Genomic DNA, 19,842 nt, shown 5'->3' with positions numbered 1-19,842 from the left:
TCTGCTCTAGATTATAAATGGCTGTCAAGAGTTGCTGGTTTACCTGGCAGGGCCTCATTGCTGCCTGTACCAAGAGGCCACTGCAGGGGGCCATGGGCCTTGGTGATGGGTAGTGGCCATGGAGGTAGACATCTGTGAACCACCTGGCACACTCCCCTCGTAAGACGGTCGCCTTGCTCACCGAGGCCAAGAGATGAAGCCCAACGCCACAACAACTGTGGCACCTCTTGCTTCCGCAACTCCCGTCGACCAGCCTCTGCGCATTATTACACCTTAACACCTTAACAGTCTACACCTTAACAGTCCATGATGGACAAGTTTCATTTTCAATTGTGACCAACTTTTACGGTTAACCCTTCAAATATTTTGGATAGTTTGTTCAGCCAAAACTATTTGCCTTATCAACACCTTCTCTTGTATCCACACCATCATGGACAGCTAAGACTAAACAAAATGGAGAAAAGAGAAAAAGAGCATGAGGAAAAACAAAAAAGAAAACATTTGGATCTATTGTCTTCCAGGCTGTTTCCATGTTCCTAAACTTGAACTTTGCACAAGCCTGAACTCTGCCTAATGCTACGAATAAACAGAGCTGCCCAGCCCAGGTGACACTTACTGCCAGTTTAACTAATGAATGGATGATCGTTTAACAGCAGGTGACACATAAACAGCCACAAAATTCTGCTCATTTACTCAGCACACTTGGAGGGCTTGTAGTGGCCAAGCAAGACATCTGCCAATAAAGTTGAATTATTCATGGCACCTGACAGTGGCATAACGAGTTCAACAGCTGGTGAACACTGCTAGGAGTGATCCACCCTACTAAAAGCATGAAAAGGCATTCCCATAAAGGAACTTTTTCTTTATGTGAATGTCTGTGAAGCACATTGTGACATGTTATGAAAACAAGCAGACTCAGCCTCTAATATTCAACACTATTGGAAGGCACAGGAAAACATAAGGTGCGTAGAATTATGCACATACTATGCCTCGCAATGTTGATAAGACATTCCAGGTCCGCCCGCATCATACGATAGAGAAGCCTTTCCTTGCGGTTGAGGCCAGCATCCCCTCGAAGGGCACCCACGTTGCATGTCTCTATCATAGCCAACAGATGCTTCAGGTGGCCCCGCTGAACCAGCTCGAGCACATTGCGCTCTGCACAAAATGCAGCGACACGGTACATGGAAGAGTTCCTCACTACATGGTAGGACAATTACATTCACACTATCCTTTTTTTGCAAACATAGTCTTTTGCAATCTTTGTTTGCATGTTCGTTCATGTCCTCACTCACATGAAGATCATTGGATGTTCTTTTTGTTCATGAGCTCAATATTTCAATTTTCTAGTGTTTCACAATAATCTGTTGTCTCTGAACATTGTGGAACAGGCCGATTCATTGTATTTGCATAAATATAATGAGAGTCTTCTTTTTCTTCTCAACATCTCTGGTCTCAGAAAGCACCTCACATTATGTTTGGGTTTGTGACATGAATTATAAAAAGCTTTTTCTCTTTTGTTTCAGCACTTAAAATTGACGTGTTTTAACCTACTAGGCACCACCGTAATCGCTACCACATACGGAGCCATGTTCACCGCATTCTAATGTCCTGCAAGCACTCTTGAAGTGCTGCCTGTCTGATAGCATTTGTGGCATGGAGGATGATGCCATTCTTGCCAACAGTGACAAAAACGTCGGCAGTGACAACGAATAAATTATGCATGCACTCATCCTTTCACTGTATTTTGCGATGGCAGTTCACAGTAACAATGAGTAAAGTGCCCTGTGCGCATCTGCTTTTATGCATTGTTTCCCATTTCATTGCAGCATCATTTTGCATTATAATCGTAATATAGTGCAACCCCTATATAATGAAGTGGGTAAAATCAGCAATTTACTTTCTAATGTCTAAATTTTGTTATCTTGGATTTAAACGTTTTATGCAAATAAGTAGTCACCTATGGTTTTTTCTTACACAAAAGGGGCCGCAAAATTTTCCAAATGACCCCAGTCAATCAGGAAATGCAAATTTGAATGAGAAAAAAAAGATTTTGTTGAATTTTGAGAGTTGGCGCCGAAAGATACAGTTTCATGTGGAATTAACAATATCATCACATCGGCAGCACGAAGCGAAGCTAGCCATGCTTTCACATCCACTCTGTCCACATGGCTGATAGCATTGCCCGCAGTGGGACGATGCTATCATGAAAACTGCAGGCAGCGGAGAGCGAATGCTTCGTCTGCCTCTCGCTTTAATGTGTCTCCAAAACTTGAGGTTATGCAAGCTCCAGCACTAAATGTTCAGGAAAACAGCACACTATGCCACACCATCTCAGTTTACACAGTCTTTGCACATGCAGTAGATTACCTCTAAAACAGGATTCGCACCATTCAATCACAAGACATCAACCATGACAGCTTTACCTGGGAGCAGCTTCTATAACACTTCAAACATGTGCAACCAACACTGAAATTATGACCACTAGTATGGACAAATGAAACAACAAAACACTAACACAAGAAAACCACAATTTCGCTAATAAATTTCATATAAGGGTTCAATTCATTTTAGCTCACAAATAATAGTGTGTCACATAAATTATTCTGATCAAGCACACTATAACAGGTTCCCAAACTGCAACATAACCTTTCAATTTTGTTGTTCTTGTTTTAAGTTTTAACATATAATATTCACTTCTTCATGGCAGTACACACAAGGCACTGATTACTGCCACTGTAGTGCACTCACTCGAGCAGGTAGCCAGAGACAAGCACTCCAAGGTCAAGGCAGTCTGGAGGCAGACCGTACTGTTGCCCTCAAGCAAGTAGAACAACTCCGTCAGCAGACCCTCATTACCCAGAAGAGTGGCATTCTGCTCTGTGGGAACAAGAGGCAGTGACAGGTCACCCCAAGTGTGAGCAGCTATTCCTGTGGTCAATATAACTGGACACCAGAGCAAAATATTAGGTCAGAATAGATTGATAAGCTATTAATCTGACATGACAGTGTGCATTCCAGAAGAGCATTGATGTTCTATAATACATCATGAAGTCAAAAGACAGGTGGCAACAACTTTCTGTAGGTAGCAGTGAGCAGCTATCATGATGCAGGCTGCAGTCATGAAACGATGGCCACTGAAATGACAATGAAATGCTCCAGGCTGACAAAATCGCAAGCCTGGACTACTATCATGAGTTACTACATCGAAAGGTTCCTGCACTTTTGCTGTGACAGCCGGCTACAGTACACTACTATTAGTACTTTTTTTTCTTTCACTTTCCTTCTATCATCCCAATGCTGCTTTGACACAGTCTCATTGCGGTGCCACCTGCAATGGCCATTGCTGAGCCATTGCTGTTTCTAGCGCTCACACTTCACTGAGTGCTGCAGTTGGCAGGAGTGTCAGTTTTCAGAAGTCCTGGGTTTGATGCTGGTAGCTGCACCTTCCTTTCAAAAATCTGATATACAGTCTATGCTCATTATAACGGACCCGCGTACAACAGACTTTTAGATATAATGGACCATATTTCAGCCTTAGTTTGTTCTACCTATCTGATTAATGCAACGAAGTTTGCTTTTAACGGACTGCACAACAGACTATCAGCTACAGTGAATGTAATTAGTGTCAATTTTTGTAAAATATTGGGCATATAAAATGTACTTTTACCATGTCAACACGGGCTGACTACTGACTTGTGAGGGTCAGCCGACGATCGTGGCTCAATATTGTGCACGCGAGGGAGGAAGGCGGCGGAAATGCACCATCTTCTTTCGTGCGTGAGCGGGGGGGGAGAAGGTTCTACTCCGGTGGCTGCTGCTTACGGCACGGAAGCCATATCTTGAAAGAAATCTGCGATGTGAACGACGTGCGCGCCTGCGTGGGCCTCATCTTCAAGCTGATCTGTGTTGTGGACAAAGTGCGCCCAGTGCTGGTAGCTTCATATGTACTGTGCTTTCGATGTTTAGTTCGTGCTGAAGTGGGAGATAGTACGAAGGTAAATTCGCTCGCTGCTGCTACTGCGCTAATCTTGCTTAATTTGCTATCGCAATCAATGCTTCGCCTTTCGGGCAAAACTGCGACTCTTTTTGCTTGTTTTTTACTTTGGACGTTCGTCACTCAGTCACTCACTGTTTGCAATGAAGTTAATAGACATCGCGATGAAAGTTTCGGAAGTGGGGCATTTCAGAAATTACGAACTTTGGATAAAAATTACGTTTTTTGTCTGATTATCAGAGTGCGTTGTAATGAGAGTCGACTGTATTTCATTTTATCATCACCATTAAGGTACACAGATGATTATTTCTTGCTGCAGACAATACAAGGCTGAAAAGCTTTGGCACAAAGTGTGGTGCATATTAACAGCTGTTTACAAATGAGCTGCTTTATAATTGTCATCAGGACACAGTTATGGCCATGTCGTTGTAGATGAAACACAGCTGGAAACCTTTGACACAGCTTAAAATGAACTGTGCACAGCGGCAAGTGCTTACTGCAACTGATAATGCACAAGATGGTGGTTCGCATCTACCTTTAGGTAACCCATATTGATAGTTATTACAGGAAATGCTTCACACTTGGGCCAACATAGTGGTTTTTAAGAAGCCAGTAAGGTGATCTCTAATATGCACCGATTGCTGACTACACAGATATGTGAGCCACAAATGTAAACTCATATATTCACTTTTCAATACATCTCGTAAGCAAGAGCATATGAGCTAGAAGTCAAGCCAAAGGCTGCAAGGCATGTAAATTCCTGTTCCATGGTAAACGACATTCTAAGGATAAAATGTTACAGGCACTCATGCTGAAGTACTCAACTGTTGCCAAGCAGTCTTTTCAGCAGCAGCAAGATGGCAACCTTAACCTTGATTTTGACCTTGAATTTCCGAAGCTCTTCCAATGGAACTTTGTATGCACCCAGAACACGAGCCCTCAAGCAGAACTTTTGATCTGGAAGGTAATGCAACCCACATCAGGTGAAAAGCCACACGATATTCACTGCACCAAAGTACAACAACCAATAGAGCAATCTTATGATAAGTTTCACAATGCCATTGTTGCCACAAAGAATGACAGTGGTGGTAGTCCTTAGCAGATCGAAGGCCATCTAGGGTCCAAAGCATGTAGTCCTTACTTCTTTTTTAAAACTTGAAGAAGCCAGCTAACCTTCAAGATAGTGAAGCTGCAAGGTTGGGATAATATAAACTGAGCAGGTACAGTGTGAGTAAACATTTTATGGACTATGCCTGCAGTAATGATGCGTACTGATTGGATTGTGTATGACTTCAGATAGTGATCTGGAGAGGAAACCAAAGTACATCAGGAGAGGTTACTGTAAACAAACATCAAACCAGACATATAAATGGGACACTAAAGGCAAATATTAAATCAAGCTAAAGTGATAGATCAATGCCAGAGAAACTCTAAGGCATCAATATTATCACAAGCAAAAGTTTAGTAAATGAGAAATAGAAGTAAATGCAGGACATGATTTGTGACTAATCAGGGACATTCAAGTGCCAACCTGATGTAGGCACTTTAGCAGTCGTCCTGTGTTCCTGCTTGTCCCTGTGTCATTTTTTGCGCTATGTTTCCGATTCTGGACGTAGGCACTCCTGATTACAATTACGTGACTAGTACTCAACCTCTTCTTATAAAAGATCACTGCATTGCATTATAAGACGAAAGAAAATGCTATCTGATCACTTCTATTCCATGTTCGTAAAAAAACAAAGAAAAAGAACCTCATTGACAGTACCCTTGACAACGATGCAATCTGTCGAAAGATTTCATTTTCGCTCGACTCTGCACCGCCCGTACTTTCGCGTTTCAGTAGTTTTGTTATCGCATAGTGCTGCACTGGTTTTTCTGGCTTGCAGAACTCACACAAACTGCAATTAGCAGAGAATTCCACGTTGATGTAATGTCGTAGGATGCCCTAATGGCTGACACCATTTGACTGAAAGTAGCTGTAGCGGCAAATCCAACACCCTGTCTAGGCTTGGTTTCTCTATGGGCATGCATTCAACTTTTGCACTAAGAACTGTACTACCGTTTGTCAGGTGCCGTTTTACTCACTGACAGCAGTAAAGGGTGGTGATGGTGTATGCAATGTCGTCACCCCTTCACTCGAAGGCAAACGATTTGAATTGTGCTCAAGGTATAAGGACCCTTCAGGCGTGATTTTTTCTTAAACTAAGTCTTTTCTTGGCACGAACTAAGTGCTGCGAGGTTTCTGGAAGGCTGTTTTAACAGTCCAGGTTCACATATTATTCTTTCCTTTAGTGTCCCCATAAATATATTTACAAGTAGTACAGTGTGTTTAAAAAGGCTTTGCAGACAAATCGTGAAAGTTCAAATACAGACAATTTGTCATTCTGGTTGATTCGAACAAACATCAAAAGTATGGTCCTACTGCTAGTTACTTGATTGGAGGCACTTTGTAACTGCCTTGTAAAAATGAGTCACTCATGCAACTCAGACATTTAGCTTCCCCAGAAAAACTGTCATGTAGACAACATCGCTTGCATGGCCAGAGGTGGATTCCTAGTTGCCTTCGCCTGAATTCCCAGACATTTATCCGGCAATAAATAAACAAAACTGACTGAATGACAGAAAATTTCACTTTCAAGAATGCAGCTTTTTTGCGCACAAGACGAGGACGAGGCGCCTCTTCTTTGTCCTCGTCTTGTGTGCAAGAAGCTGCATTCATGTCCTACTAACATGTCCAAACAGTCATCTCAGTTCCCTTTCAAATTTGAAATGAAGTAGTTTGCTACAGGAAGCTTTTCAAAACTCTTCACAGCTGTTCAATGACAAGCCTTTCCGACAAGGCTTAATCAGCATTGAGTGTCTCTATCTGCTTTACTTTTCACAATGTGCAAAAGGAAAGTGTGGCAAACATGCTGTAATAGGGCAATATTAAGCACCCTTAATTCTAACTACCTCATTGCCTCCTGAAGATTGCATTGCAAAGAAAAGTATGCCAGTAAGTATGATAACAACTCAATTCTGAGCATGCTCCCATGATATTTAGAAAGAAAAAGGAGTGCTTAAACAGGGGTTACCATTATATCTTATTGTATACTCACAGCGCTTTTCTTCAGTAACATTTTATTAACCTTGGATAACTGAATTAGGGTAACTAAGCTTAGGGAAGAACCACGGAGCCAACATATTGAATAATTTATTATTTACTTTTTGGGGAATTTACACCAAGGTGAACACAAAGCAGATAAACTGCAACAACATAAAGAAGACTGGAAAGAACTTCGTTTTTATGACACTAAGTAATTTCGGTAGAGGGACCACTGAAGATCCCTTTCAGGCAACAGCAACAAGAAGTTATAACAATCAATCAGCCCCATCTCGTGCATTTTGAACATTTGTTTTAACATTAACCTACTATGATCTACTCACGGCAATGAGATGATGTTTGTGAAAGTGTTTAACAGCAAGACAGCAGGCATTTTAATTTTAGCACTCAACACTTTGTTTTCTTCATTTGCTCATAACTTTTTGCCCACAGATTTGGTTTGCAACATTCTATTAGTTTGTTTTAGCCCTTTAATTCTTCTAATATGTGTAACACGTAACAGACAGTAAATGCTCGTGGCTAAACATTTTTTACCAGAAATATGCAGTATAACTCTTGTTTTATGCTTAGTCACCACCACAACAATTAGAATAGGGTCATAACATTCTACTAGATTCCTTTCATCGTTTTATGGTCCCTCTGCTATGGTACACTTTTAACAAACCCTGAAAATTTGTGTGACAGCTTCTAGCACACACCCTTTAATTTTAGTGCATAAGGCCTTTTCCTTTTTGCTTGTTTTTAGGTCATCACCTTGTGCAGCTAAACGAGATAGCAGGTTGCAGAGGGCCACCAGAAATGCCGGCTCGGACAGACCCATGTCGCGGTGCCTCAGTAGAACTGGTAGCAGCACCTGAGTTGCACATCGCTCAACCAGGAGGCGAGTCCGACCTGGATGCACACATGGGCAAAAATGTGCAAGAATAACACTAAAGATATTATATATGAAGACCCATGATTAAAAGGTCCTCTTGCAAGGCTCCATTGCAAATTTTAGTTAATCACTGGAAGTTGTAGGACACCATCTAGGGGCACCTTACCACAAGAAATTTTCAAATTGGTTTGTTATTAGAGGTGATAGGCTAAACTGAAATGTTGCATTGCCATGCTTCCAGGAGGTGAACCTCTCTGCCTATGCAGACAGCCTCACTTTCAGCATTGACTACCATGTGCAAGCAACTTTTCTTTCCTGCTTTCTCCCATACCAGAGCTGAGAAACCACATCACATTCACATCACGAATCTCATCTCTCCAATTTTTATTTTCCCTTCCTCTTTTTGCTGCCTGGTGCACTCCCAGTTCCAGTGGCATTATTGTGCATTCTGCATTGGATGATAATCGATGACAATGCAGACAATGTGTCTTACATAGACTCATAGAAGCATTTGTGAATGTGTCCTTGACTGTAGTTGGAAGTGAGCTTCCTCGAGAGAAAGGGCATGCAGGCTTCTGCTTGAAATCTGTTTTTGCTGTTTTCACAGTCACTCGATACTTTGTAGACATGATTGCCGCCACATGATCTACTTGCCACGCTTATATGTTTGCAATGCCCAAACCTGGTGAGGAGCCCTTTAAAGGCACCTTGCAACACATCATCCAGAAGGTATGGAAATGTGCCTGGCATTGGGTTATCTCTAAATGAATATTTTACAGCAAATCAAAATGTACCTTGCTGCCGTTACTGTGACTTCCTTTCTATCATTACTATTACACTCATAGCTGTGCTGCCATGCACAGACAGAATGACACATGCCATGTTCTACCCACCATTGTGCTAAGCTTTTGCATAGGCAGGACTTTGAAATTAGGTGGCGTGACTTTTTATTGGGCTGCCTGATCTCGAAGGCTATTGTGTCAACACAGTGGTATTTTATTCCACCAGGTGCCAACTACAGCTTTCAATTTTCGACTCTGCCAGAAGCACTGTTTAGTTCAGCAAAATTTTAACCTGCGCGAGGAAGACAGGACATGAACAGAAAGATAGACAGTGTGTATGCGTATGTCTTCATCACGCAGTTTAATATTTAGCTAAACCTATGAGCCGACTAGCTTAACAACATGCCTTACTTCACTGTTTAGTCACCATGTCTAAAGGAAATCTGACCAATGGCTATCATGTTTCTAAGTGTAGGATGCAGAAATACGCATGAAAGGCCACATGGATTTCAGGAAGTTTAGACAACAGTCTTTTGAACAAAACTGCAAGCTCCTTGCTGTGAGTACAGGAATACAGTCGAACCCACTTACAACGATAAACGTTTTAACAATATATTGGTTATAACAAAGAGAAGCTGTTGCATCGTCAACTACTGTATGTTTTCTATGGTGAAATAACCCGCTTACTACAATGTCCCAACGTTACATTATCGGTTATAACGATGAAGTTTGGCTCCTGGGTGTCCGTGGAGAAGGGTAGTGAAATGCGAAATCCTTAAAAAGAAAAAAGAAAATGAGAAAATGATGGCCCGCTGCCCCAACAGCTGTCGCGTACTAATTTCCCAGCATTCTCCATGCCCCTCTCTCCCGTTGCCCTTCCAACCCTCCGAACACGAATGGGCTGTGCCCATAGCTCTACGCCACGCCACCCTCTGAAACACGAATGGACCGCGCCAACTGTGCTACTGCCAGATTGCTCACTGGCTCCTGATTCAGCGCAGTTCTGCAAACAGCTTAATCAGTCGCGTTCGTCTTTGTCGGCTGTGTCAAAATCGTTCCTGGCTATGCGGTTTCTCAGCCTTGTTTGACTCATCTCTGAAACAGAAGATGGCTGATCTGCCTGCTGATCATTGGCAATGCATGATGTTGCCAGTGAAAAGAAAGTGCATAGCTATAGATTTGGAAACTAAGTGCTTCTAACTGATGAGGTGATCATCGCGAACATTCTTGCATTGGATAGCGATGGCAATGACGGCAGCGATGACGTGGTAGGGCAAATTGCCTCAACATTGTCCTCACAGGAGGCCCGGCAGATGATTCAGTCCCTCCGATGCTTCGTTTTCATGAGGGACCTTCTGCTGCACCACGTGGAGCACCTGGATGCCTTGGAGAAGGATGTCGGCAAGCTTCGAGTAAAGCCTACAAGGCTGACGAACATAGGGTTTTCTCGTGCAAGCCAGTGAGATGCGTATGAGATGAGTATGTGGTGAGGTGCCTGTGACCTTGTGGATTTCTCAAGCTGGAAGGCTGTCGCGGCAACATTCTCGCATTTCTTAAAAGGCCCCTTTTGGGGCCACCAAAGCGATGCCTCGGTGGAGCTCGCATATCACTTGCCACCTGTAACCCTTCTTTGCAGTTGTTATAGCAGTGCCATTCTTTAAAGCCAACAGCCGTGGCTTGATAAATGCGACTGGAGCGCCCAGGAAGCATTTACATGAGTAAACAAAATCAGTAGCCGAATGGAAGAAGATGGTAGGGAGGGGCTCTGACCTCCCTGCCATTACAGTTTTCTAACATTAGCTTTGCCATCTCTCTATTGTGATTTTTTCATGGAACTCAGATATAACAATTATCGGTTATAACAATGGAATTTCTGTGGCACTTGAATATTGTTATAAGTAGGTTCGACTGTAATACTAGACTCAATGTTCACACCAGTACTGTCTAGCAGCTGAGGAAAGATTATTTACCACATTCATAAAGCACTGAAGGACCATTTAACATTTAATACAATGCACACATGCACAGCCTTCTATCAGGGTTCTTCCTTAAATCATGTTGAGTGACAACCACATGGCAAGAAACAAACAGTTACATGCACTGGCCCGAAGACACTAAGTTTATCTATAAGTCACTACTTCAATTCTTAAATAAGGATGGTCTCCACACTTTCATTTAAACGCCCTCATATTCTGAAGGGCAATATACTCAAATGAAATAAAAAACATTGTGTAGCATAAAAGTTGCCCTTAAGTACGACCAGACAGTGTCATAAAAGCCATAAAAACACAGGGTGACCTGGGCCTAGTAGTGTTTCTGAATATGAACCAATTAGCTAAAACATGTCAGCACCTTCAATAAAGCCTGAAAGAATGCAATGCAAGGATCCTGTCATATGTGTGATGGTCACACCATATGTAAGTGAAGGGAGATACCTCTATACCAATCGAATTTAGCTGCATACTGTGCGTCACATACTTTGTTTCTTAAACATGCTTCCCTTGGGGCCAGAACTCATGTGGGATAATGAGCATAATTAGATTGTTAATAAAGTTGTTGCAACAACAATCAATAGAAAATATCTGTGGCACTTGGAGTGTTCCGCTTCAGTCACAACGAGTGCCTTTCCTATATGTACCATGGAATACAAAATCTCACATTAATTTCAATACGTGGTCACGAATGCTATAACGATAAGTGATTAATGACACACAAAAATTCATTAGAGTCATTTGTGCAGACATGGTACTTTCTGCACATTTCTTCATACCAGGACAAAAGTGCTCATAATGTGTCCCCGCCCCTCCTCACTCCCCATTTCTGAACATGTGTGACCCTCTAGATCAATATGGTGAGCTGGGAGAGTTGGTAGGTTAACATTGTCAGAAACAAACAGCATGAAGGGCATAGAGGACGAAAAAATTGAACAAACCAACACTATGTTGTCCAATCCTTTTCTCATCTGTTATTTTTATGCTGTTTGTTTTCGAAGATGTCACATTCTGTATAGATATCTTCCTTGGGGTAAGTAATCTGAATTACTGGTGTCGAGAAACAGTGGGCTGCAATTTGTTATGCATATTGCTGCATTTGTATTCTGCTTCAGTAAATTTATAATTAAGTCTACTTATTTATATGGCTTAATGTAAGGTTTACATAATGATAGTACAACTGATTCTAGCAAAACAAACATTGCCAAGTGATCACTAGAAAAATTGGCTGTAGACTGCTTTGCATAAATCTTGTTACTTTGGCATTTCTGACTTCAAAGTACAAACTCAAATATTCTTTACAAATGTCAAGAGAAATGTTTACCAAGTGCAAATATGCTTATAAGATTTTTCCAAACGCTTTTGCACAGTCATAGGGTCAATAAAAAACTGTATAGATGACAACACATTTAAACGACACAACAATTTGCAGAAAATTCATACAGTGAAAACTGGATCATGTGAAGCTTTTTCTAGTGAATTTAATAATATCACTATTCCTGTCTGTTTGAGTGAGCAAGTGAGTCATCGTCTGTGTAGCTATTTGATGGAAAGCTGCACTACAGTGAAACAAGCTTTATTAATGAGCAACTGTGCAAGCTTGGTCTCACATCACATCTCATGAGCAGCAAGCTGACAAGAGTCATGCCATACAGACAAGTAAAGTTAGCACCAAAGGAGTACTCACCTTTCTGTTCACTCACTATTTCTTTTAAGGCCATGACCACATCTCTAACTACAGAAGAATTTTTAGGTTGCTGGAAATCAAAGAGTAAATGTAAAACAGAAGCATAGTACATAAAAAATATGTTTAGTCACTGGCTCTGGAGCTGCGCCATGTGAAACAATCAAGAAAACACACACAAGGTGTTTTTATTAGTTTTTTTCTGTTCTTTTATTGCATTTTTTTCTTTCGTGCTGGTTCATTGTTATATTCTGAGAAAGTTTCTACCTCTATTCATCAGACACTAGTCTTCTGGCTTTGATAAAACTGAGATGATAATAGTGCACCTATATCAAGTAATACAAAATGTAAACAGCAGCCATTGCAACACCAAAACTTCCAAGAAAACTGCTCGTCTGTCATCCTTCTCTTTGGCTGTGTGGGTTTAACCTCAAAGCACATAACTTCAGCTTCAGGTTAGAACAAATTTCCGGTTGTTGTTGTTGTTGTTGTTATTATTATTATTATTATTATTATTATTATTATTATTATTATTATTATTATTATTATAAACACTGAAAAAAAAACAGCATCACTCATAGACAATCTTTATGTCAGGAACAATTTGTGGCCAGTAATAATAAGGCTGAAAACAATATTTCCAGTGACACATTTAAATTATGTGCAACTGTTGCCAGAATAGAGAACCAGTGATAGCTACAACACAACACAACTTACAGCAGTATACGAAAAGTTGTGGAGCATATGGCAGCCATAAAAGAACTGCATTTCCTATTGACCCGCACATTCAACTTGGGATTCCAATGTGCATAGAGTAGGACACAGACACAAGAGTACAGATTTTCTATCAGCTATCCTTATATGGGGTGACTTTTTGATGAGCTTCTGCTATCTCACATTCTCACTCCTCTCTCAACTTCTTAATGTTAGGGAAGTTTGTCAACTTGGCCTTGTGACTTTTTCCTAAGCTAACTTTGTTTCATCTAGCCACAAGTCAATTTATACTGCCTTCTTGCCAATATAGCACTTGCATTTTAAATTCATGGCCAAACCATCTCAATCTTCCTCCTTTTCCTGTAATGCCTACAACTATGTTTATTTCTCAGATGTAGCCATCCCCAATTTTATATTACCCGTTCAATTTGCAGATTCGTCTCAGTATAAATATTTTAGTCACTTGCATCTTCTGATTGGAAGACTTCTTTATTGGGATCATTTAAGTTCCATGCAGGTCATGGTTTTAAAGGGTAGGGGTAGAAAACATGGACACAAGCAGAACTGAATGAACAACGCGAAAGCATTTTAATTCCTCTTCTGCCCGTGTTTCTTTTTTTTTTTGCCTTACATTTCAAACCCTGCATCTTACAAACTCTGTCAGCTTTCTGACATTTCAAGTACCATGCAGGCTGGCTGGTCACACATCTGTCTCAAACTATAATCTGACAGCTCCTGTGCACAGCTGTACTAGTGCAAACTTAAAATTGTTGTAAGGACGTACTTCCAATAGTGCAAGAAGCATTGGGATGCACTCGTCAATCTGTGCTGATGTCAGCTGCTTCCTTTTCTCTGCAGAGAGACAGCACAAAATACATGGCACCTTAGTACATGGAAGAGATACATATCATACATGGAGAGTAGGATTGCCCAAGTATTTCAAGAAAAAAAGAAAACTGATAACATCTTAGAAACGAAAACAAGAAATAGTAATTGCACCTATTTGTTTTCCAAAAAGTAAATGCTAGCCCCTGCCAAACAGGCACGTTTAAGCATGTTTTTGCCAATGCAGGCCAAGCAACGCTATATGTTAATTTTCAAGGGTGCTTCAATCCCATCGCACACAATCCCACATCCATGATTTGGCAATAACTGAAAAGTTCAGTGTAGATAGACTTTGGTGAGATCCAAGGCGCATATGTGACAGGGGTACAAATAAAAAAAAAATTTTATGAACTTTGATTAAGAAACTTCAGTTTTCAGACACAACAATGTTTTTCTTCCCTCCAACTCTAATTTATGCAGAAACCATGGAGATTATTTAACACTGAAATCAAGTATTCAGCACCAATTCAACATTTATCAAAGGTTAATAAAACTATGCTTTCTAACATGACAAAAATTAATGAAATGCAGAAAGCTTTGTCATTCTGATACAGGATTAATAGAAACGACTACAAAATAAGTTTCGTGATGCAAACAAATGCCAACTGCTGATACTGTAAACAACAACAGCTAGAGGAGCATTTAACGGCAGTGTAATATTACAACTACAACAACGCTTAATAGCTTGCATGTTTATAGCAAAACTTACCGAACACTGCATACAAACATCTTTGAGTTGTATAATATGTGCTTTATTTAAATTATTTAAAATTTGTACATAGTAGGAAGATGTGTTAACTACATTATTAATGCAACACCACAAATATTCAGAACCAACGTAGATCTAGTATTCGGATCGAATTGGTATGTAAATATTTTGTACCAATTATTTGCTGACTTTATATTCGAGCAGTGACTAGTCCCTCTTTTTAATATTGCCCACTGTCTGAACCTATGATGTCTGTCTGACTGAACTTTGTTGATGTATTTTGTCTGTGTATATTGTGCAAGGGGGCCGGGGCCCTTGTCAGGTGCTCTGTCGCCTTTAGCCTCGGCCCCCTCTTAGACTGTGTCTGAGGAAACAATAAAGAAAGAAAGAAAGAAAGAAAGAAAGAAAGAAAGAAAGAAAGAAAGAAAGAAAGAAAGAATTCAGATCTGAAAAAGACTTAAATTAGATCCTATATCTTGAACATATGGAGACAAGTTGAACAAAAAAAAAAGTAACTTTCCTGGTGTAAAATATATATTCCTTGAAGATTTGAATCACGAAGGTGCTTTTGAATGATTGAAATTTTTGCTATTGCATGAAAATTCAGCATTCTGATTCTGCAACGTAACTGGATAAGAGGTTTACATATAAATGATCTCTGTGATTAAAGATGATTACCAGTTCAGATCATTCTAAATAACAAGAGAAAAATCAAAATAACCCCAAAATGCTGTTCTTCCTTCACTCCACATGAAGCCAGCAAATCATGAAGTGTGAATAATATAAATAACAACAGTACAGCTGCACAACGATGCAAACATTACAATTTTCTCATGTTTACATAGATTATCAACAGCTATAGTGATATCTAGGCAAAATCACCACACACAACACCTGGCCATGCGATTTTTGTGTTACTAGCACACGGATGACTGTAAATAAAACAGGCATGCACAATTCAAAATGTTACACAAAATGTGACGTTGCAGGTCAAGTGCAAGGTTTAAGGAGGTTGAAGAAAGTGTTAGTTAGGTCAAACACATGGGAGTGAATTAAGAGCAGCACACTGAGAAAGCGTCCTACCAGCATCCATCGCAAACGGTGTCTCTGGAGAGGATGAGCCTGACGTCTGAACATAAACCCAGATCCAAGGTCTTGACAGCAGTGCAAACGTGGGAAACAGTATATTTTTTTTAAAGCAGCCACTTCATTTTGGAGCCTTGCCTCGTTACGAAACAACTTTCATTTAGATTAAGGACCATGCTATGATGGGAGCAACATTTGGCACTGACACTGAAGGGCTGCCGCGCCGCAATGGGTCAAAAGAGAAAAACAGCTTAGTTGTGCTATTTTTGGCTCTGCTCCCCTTCCTTTCTGCAGAATCAACAGAATGAAGGCCGTGCAGTGATTCTGACACAGCAAAGAGCACAGGACAAAACAACTGTGCACGTCATTGTATGTGTGGTCTTTGGAAAAAGAAAAAAAGATCAAATAAATAAAAAGAAACATCTCGAAAGGGACCAGAGCCATTCGTTGAATCCCTCCCACACACTTCCAGACAAGAGAATAAGCCAACAGAGACTATCCCAGCTGCTATTGCATGTCTGGTTAGAGAAGTCACAAAGTGAGAGTGTGCATCACAAGCTCTCTGAGGGTCAATGAAACTGAGCAACATAAAAACAAATAACTTGGCAGGACATCCTGCTTGAAGAAAATAAGTGTCCAGACGCTTAGAGCAGGGAATGTCTCAATGCAGGCACAAGGAGGCTGCCTTTATTTTCCTGAGTGAGATTTTTCCATCTGCAAATACTTTCCTCTTGTAGCTATTAGAGTGACATACCCATAAGCAATGTTTGCATTCCGACCTACATGAAATTTCGGTTGAATGAGAGATAAGTAGCTTTGTTTGTTATATGGTTTGATTAATCAGTGTTGCTGTTAAAATGTAACTAAAGATACCAAAACACATAAATTACTTTCTGAAACTGTTTTTCGTTATTTTTTTCAGTATGTTTATTTTATGAAAGGAAGACAGGTAATGTGTCACACTGCTCACTGACTCCATGTATCACAGTTATTGCAGTACAGTTAAAGCAACTTAACACAGACAATAGTAAGTTTGCCATGTTCATATTTTATAATCTTGATTTCTTTTCTTAAAGAGAAGTACACTGTCCTTTTTCTCACGCAGCACAATTGGAGGATATATCAAGTACAGGGAGGAGCCTTCAACTAGCATTAACGCAAATGTAAACAGGTCTAAATGACAATGTGTATTTAAATTTTTCATGCTGATCACTGTGTAGCAACATTAATATGACTCAGGGCAGAAATCAGAAGTTTTAGAGGATGAAGCCTGCTTCAAGACCGGCAACACAGCAATGCTATCTTGTACCCAACGGTAAGCTTGTCCATTTTATTCTCCTGCTTTCATGTTGATTTAAGTTGGCTGAACACAACAGCCTTTTCGGCAGTGTGCAAACTCACCAGCGTGTCTTAAAGCAGTCAGCAGTGAAGTAACTTGTGGCCCCAGCATCCCACAGGGGTCGGGGGGGCCACCCAGCACTGGCAACACTTGGCGCAACCTCCACAGATTCTCCGCATCTCTGCAAGCAGTGTACCCTTCTCGAGATCTCTCCCACTGGACAGCGGTTTCGGAAATAGTAGTGGAAGCCAGAGAAAGCCATAGTCCAGACACAACCCAGATGCCAGAAGCAGTCAAAAAGAAGCTAACGTGCATCTGACAAAGATCAGAATGAAAATTTCTGCAAGTGTCTGGAACAATCATGGAATATGCTACTGCTTTACTCTGTGCCTGTTAAGAGATGTACATTGAATGGAAGCTTTGTATACAAGTGCTTCATCAGCACCATTTCAGGCTGTTTTGCATAACTGTGAATGCAAATGAACCACTGAGCAATAAAATTTCTGCAGACATCAGCCTACAACCACCATTTAGGGAAAGAAAAATTGTTCGTTTGAAAGCACTCTTTATAAGCAACATAAACATATTCTACTCAAGGTCACCAAAAGATCAACTGACTTACTTCATAAGGTTGTGGGGTTAAAATGACAATCCCATTTTGAGCAGCCTATGCATAATAGACAGAAGATTAGGAAATATTGTCATGAACAATGGCAAAGACGTAGTGGGGCTGGGTCAGAGTCTCTCCTGTTGGACTGAAAGATCTGCTAAAACCTGCGTGCCCTGTGCAGTCTTGACCAGCCAAGTGCTAGCCATTTACTGTTGAGTGAACACTCCCCGTAACAACCTTGACTGAAGGCTAATAGAAGAAATACAGCAATGAGATATCTCATTGCATGAATGAGTTCCTATAAGCACTCTGCAGTAAAAACGGTCTTCCTTGTGCTGTAACTGCAGATGAATTCATTAGAGAAATTCACAACCAAAACAAGTGAGTACTGTGTTAATGCACACAGGATCATGCACATGCAATGTAATGTGCAAGACAATTATGTATTTTTGTTCAAGCTCACGTGGGCGCTGCCATGGTGCTGGCCTAGGCTGGGCCTGCTTTTTGCACGACTGCGCCAGTGTCCTGTGCAGAATTTTAAAAAATGAATATTGATAACATAACATACAGTATGCTTTCAACAAAGTGTAAATTAGCAAGCACATATATATGGCATATGAGAGTGATGCAAATATACTAGCTGCGTATGACATGTAAGTCACCTTGTTGAACGTTGATCGCAAAAGATGTGGCAAAGCATTGATAGTTTTCTAAGATTCCACACAGAGGCCCTTACACGTTTTAGTGTGTCATTAATGACTAAGCACACTTCACTGAAGCATGGCAGAATTTTGCACACACAAGTTGCAATATGCTAAACACGTTGCCAAATTATTTACTAAGAAACCGTATTGCAATAAACAAGTAAGTAGTGACATGTGCGCTATAATAAAATATGATGGCAACCTTGAATGTTTTATTTTACAATTTGAAGATGCCCATAAGTGCATCCTTCGAATGTAATCGTATATGCCTGAGTGGTCCCAGCTCTTTGTCATGAAAGTTACTTTAAGACTTCAATACAATACAAGTACAACAAATATGGTCGGCTTTAATAAGGACGAGTTCGACCAATGACCGCTCTAAATGACATTGCGCGGACAGTGCGCGATAATGAAACCGAAATAACTTCCTGCGTGTATGTTCTGTGAACAAAAAATAGAAACGATCGCTTTTAAGACAATTCATTTATTCAGTCTAGAATGCATTGCAGATATGTTCAACTCAAGCTTAATGCGCGAAGGGCGCACTTGATTGACAAGCGTATAAACAAAACAGTAAATCTTAGCGCGAGCTAATTTCACTTGAGAGATGCTTGTCGGCGAAATGGCTGGTGCTTTTTTAAGGAGCACGAGAAAGTTTGGCTAGGAGCCAGACTTTGCGCTGCAAATGACCCAGCAGCAAACAGCTGATCCTCGGCATTTCTGCACGGCAATGGCCTTCACGGCGATCGCTTTGTGAAAAGTCCGCGCCGACAAACGGAGGTCATGGAAACCTAAAGCTGCAAAAAAACTTACGTATTCCGGCTAGATCAATTTAAACACAATTTAAGCAACAATTAAGGTCGAAGAACAGTAATGCATTCACACTGCACCTAAGAGCACTGTCATGAAGACATTCGACACAGTAACAACACAAAGACTTTGTAGACGCTACTTAATTGTCTCTTCGCATGCTTACTGTACGAAAGAAACTGCGCGTGCTGCTCTCCAACGGGCGTCGCAAATATGACACCAGCTGAGAACAGCAGCTGATAATATGGAAAACATATTTGTTTAGCTCACCCGATGTCCTGCACGCGAGCGGCGCTCCCTGTGCCCTCCGCGAAAGCGCACCTTTCCTTCTCTTCCAGATGCGGAGGATTGGGCATAAATGAGCGCTGACGAGCACTTACCCACTCCTAAACTCTGCGGTTCTCGAGGTCGTAAAAACGACGCGAGATTATTACGTGTGTGCGAAATGTGTTATTATGAATGGTTCAGTAGAGTTGATTGAATAGAACCGTTCGTCAAGACTGCAAAAGCTTGAAGCTGTTGCGGCGGCCGAGATAAACGCCACGAAAACGAAA

At 40.8% G+C, this 19,842-nt stretch overlaps 1 protein-coding gene across 7 annotated transcripts in view; it reads right to left on the bottom strand.

Annotated features, from left to right (window-relative positions):
- The window catches only part of LOC135900308 (cytosolic carboxypeptidase 1-like), a 64,297-nt gene extending 44,522 nt beyond the window's left edge, over nucleotides 1-19,775 (bottom strand). The window contains exons 1-10 of one of the 7 annotated variants that reach the window (XM_065429779.1): nucleotides 19,559-19,656; nucleotides 18,238-18,299; nucleotides 17,227-17,345; nucleotides 13,930-13,997; nucleotides 12,435-12,504; nucleotides 7,854-7,991; nucleotides 4,823-4,954; nucleotides 2,752-2,880; nucleotides 985-1,158; nucleotides 44-256 (exon numbers count right to left, since the gene is read on the bottom strand). In XM_065429779.1, coding sequence (XP_065285851.1) covers nucleotides 44-256; nucleotides 985-1,158; nucleotides 2,752-2,880; nucleotides 4,823-4,954; nucleotides 7,854-7,991; nucleotides 12,435-12,504; nucleotides 13,930-13,997; nucleotides 17,227-17,345; nucleotides 18,238-18,251 — 1,057 coding nt within the window. In that variant the 5' untranslated portion in view covers nucleotides 18,252-18,299; nucleotides 19,559-19,656. Of the gene's footprint in view, nucleotides 1-43; nucleotides 257-984; nucleotides 1,159-2,751; nucleotides 2,881-4,822; nucleotides 4,955-7,853; nucleotides 7,992-12,434; nucleotides 12,505-13,929; nucleotides 13,998-15,822; nucleotides 15,894-17,226; nucleotides 17,346-18,237; nucleotides 18,300-19,291; nucleotides 19,312-19,368; nucleotides 19,389-19,454 lie in introns of those variants that run through there. The other 6 variants (XM_065429780.2, XM_065429782.1, XM_065429781.1 and 3 more) reach the window with 6 other exon arrangements.
- Between the last annotated feature and the right edge of the window lie 67 nt (nucleotides 19,776-19,842).

Source organism: Dermacentor albipictus, chromosome 1 (genome assembly GCF_038994185.2).
Source record: "Dermacentor albipictus isolate Rhodes 1998 colony chromosome 1, USDA_Dalb.pri_finalv2, whole genome shotgun sequence".
Classification (NCBI taxonomy): domain Eukaryota; kingdom Metazoa; phylum Arthropoda; class Arachnida; order Ixodida; family Ixodidae; genus Dermacentor; species Dermacentor albipictus.
Note: the sequence above shows the minus strand (reverse complement) of the source record. Positions and strands in the feature narration are given on the sequence as shown.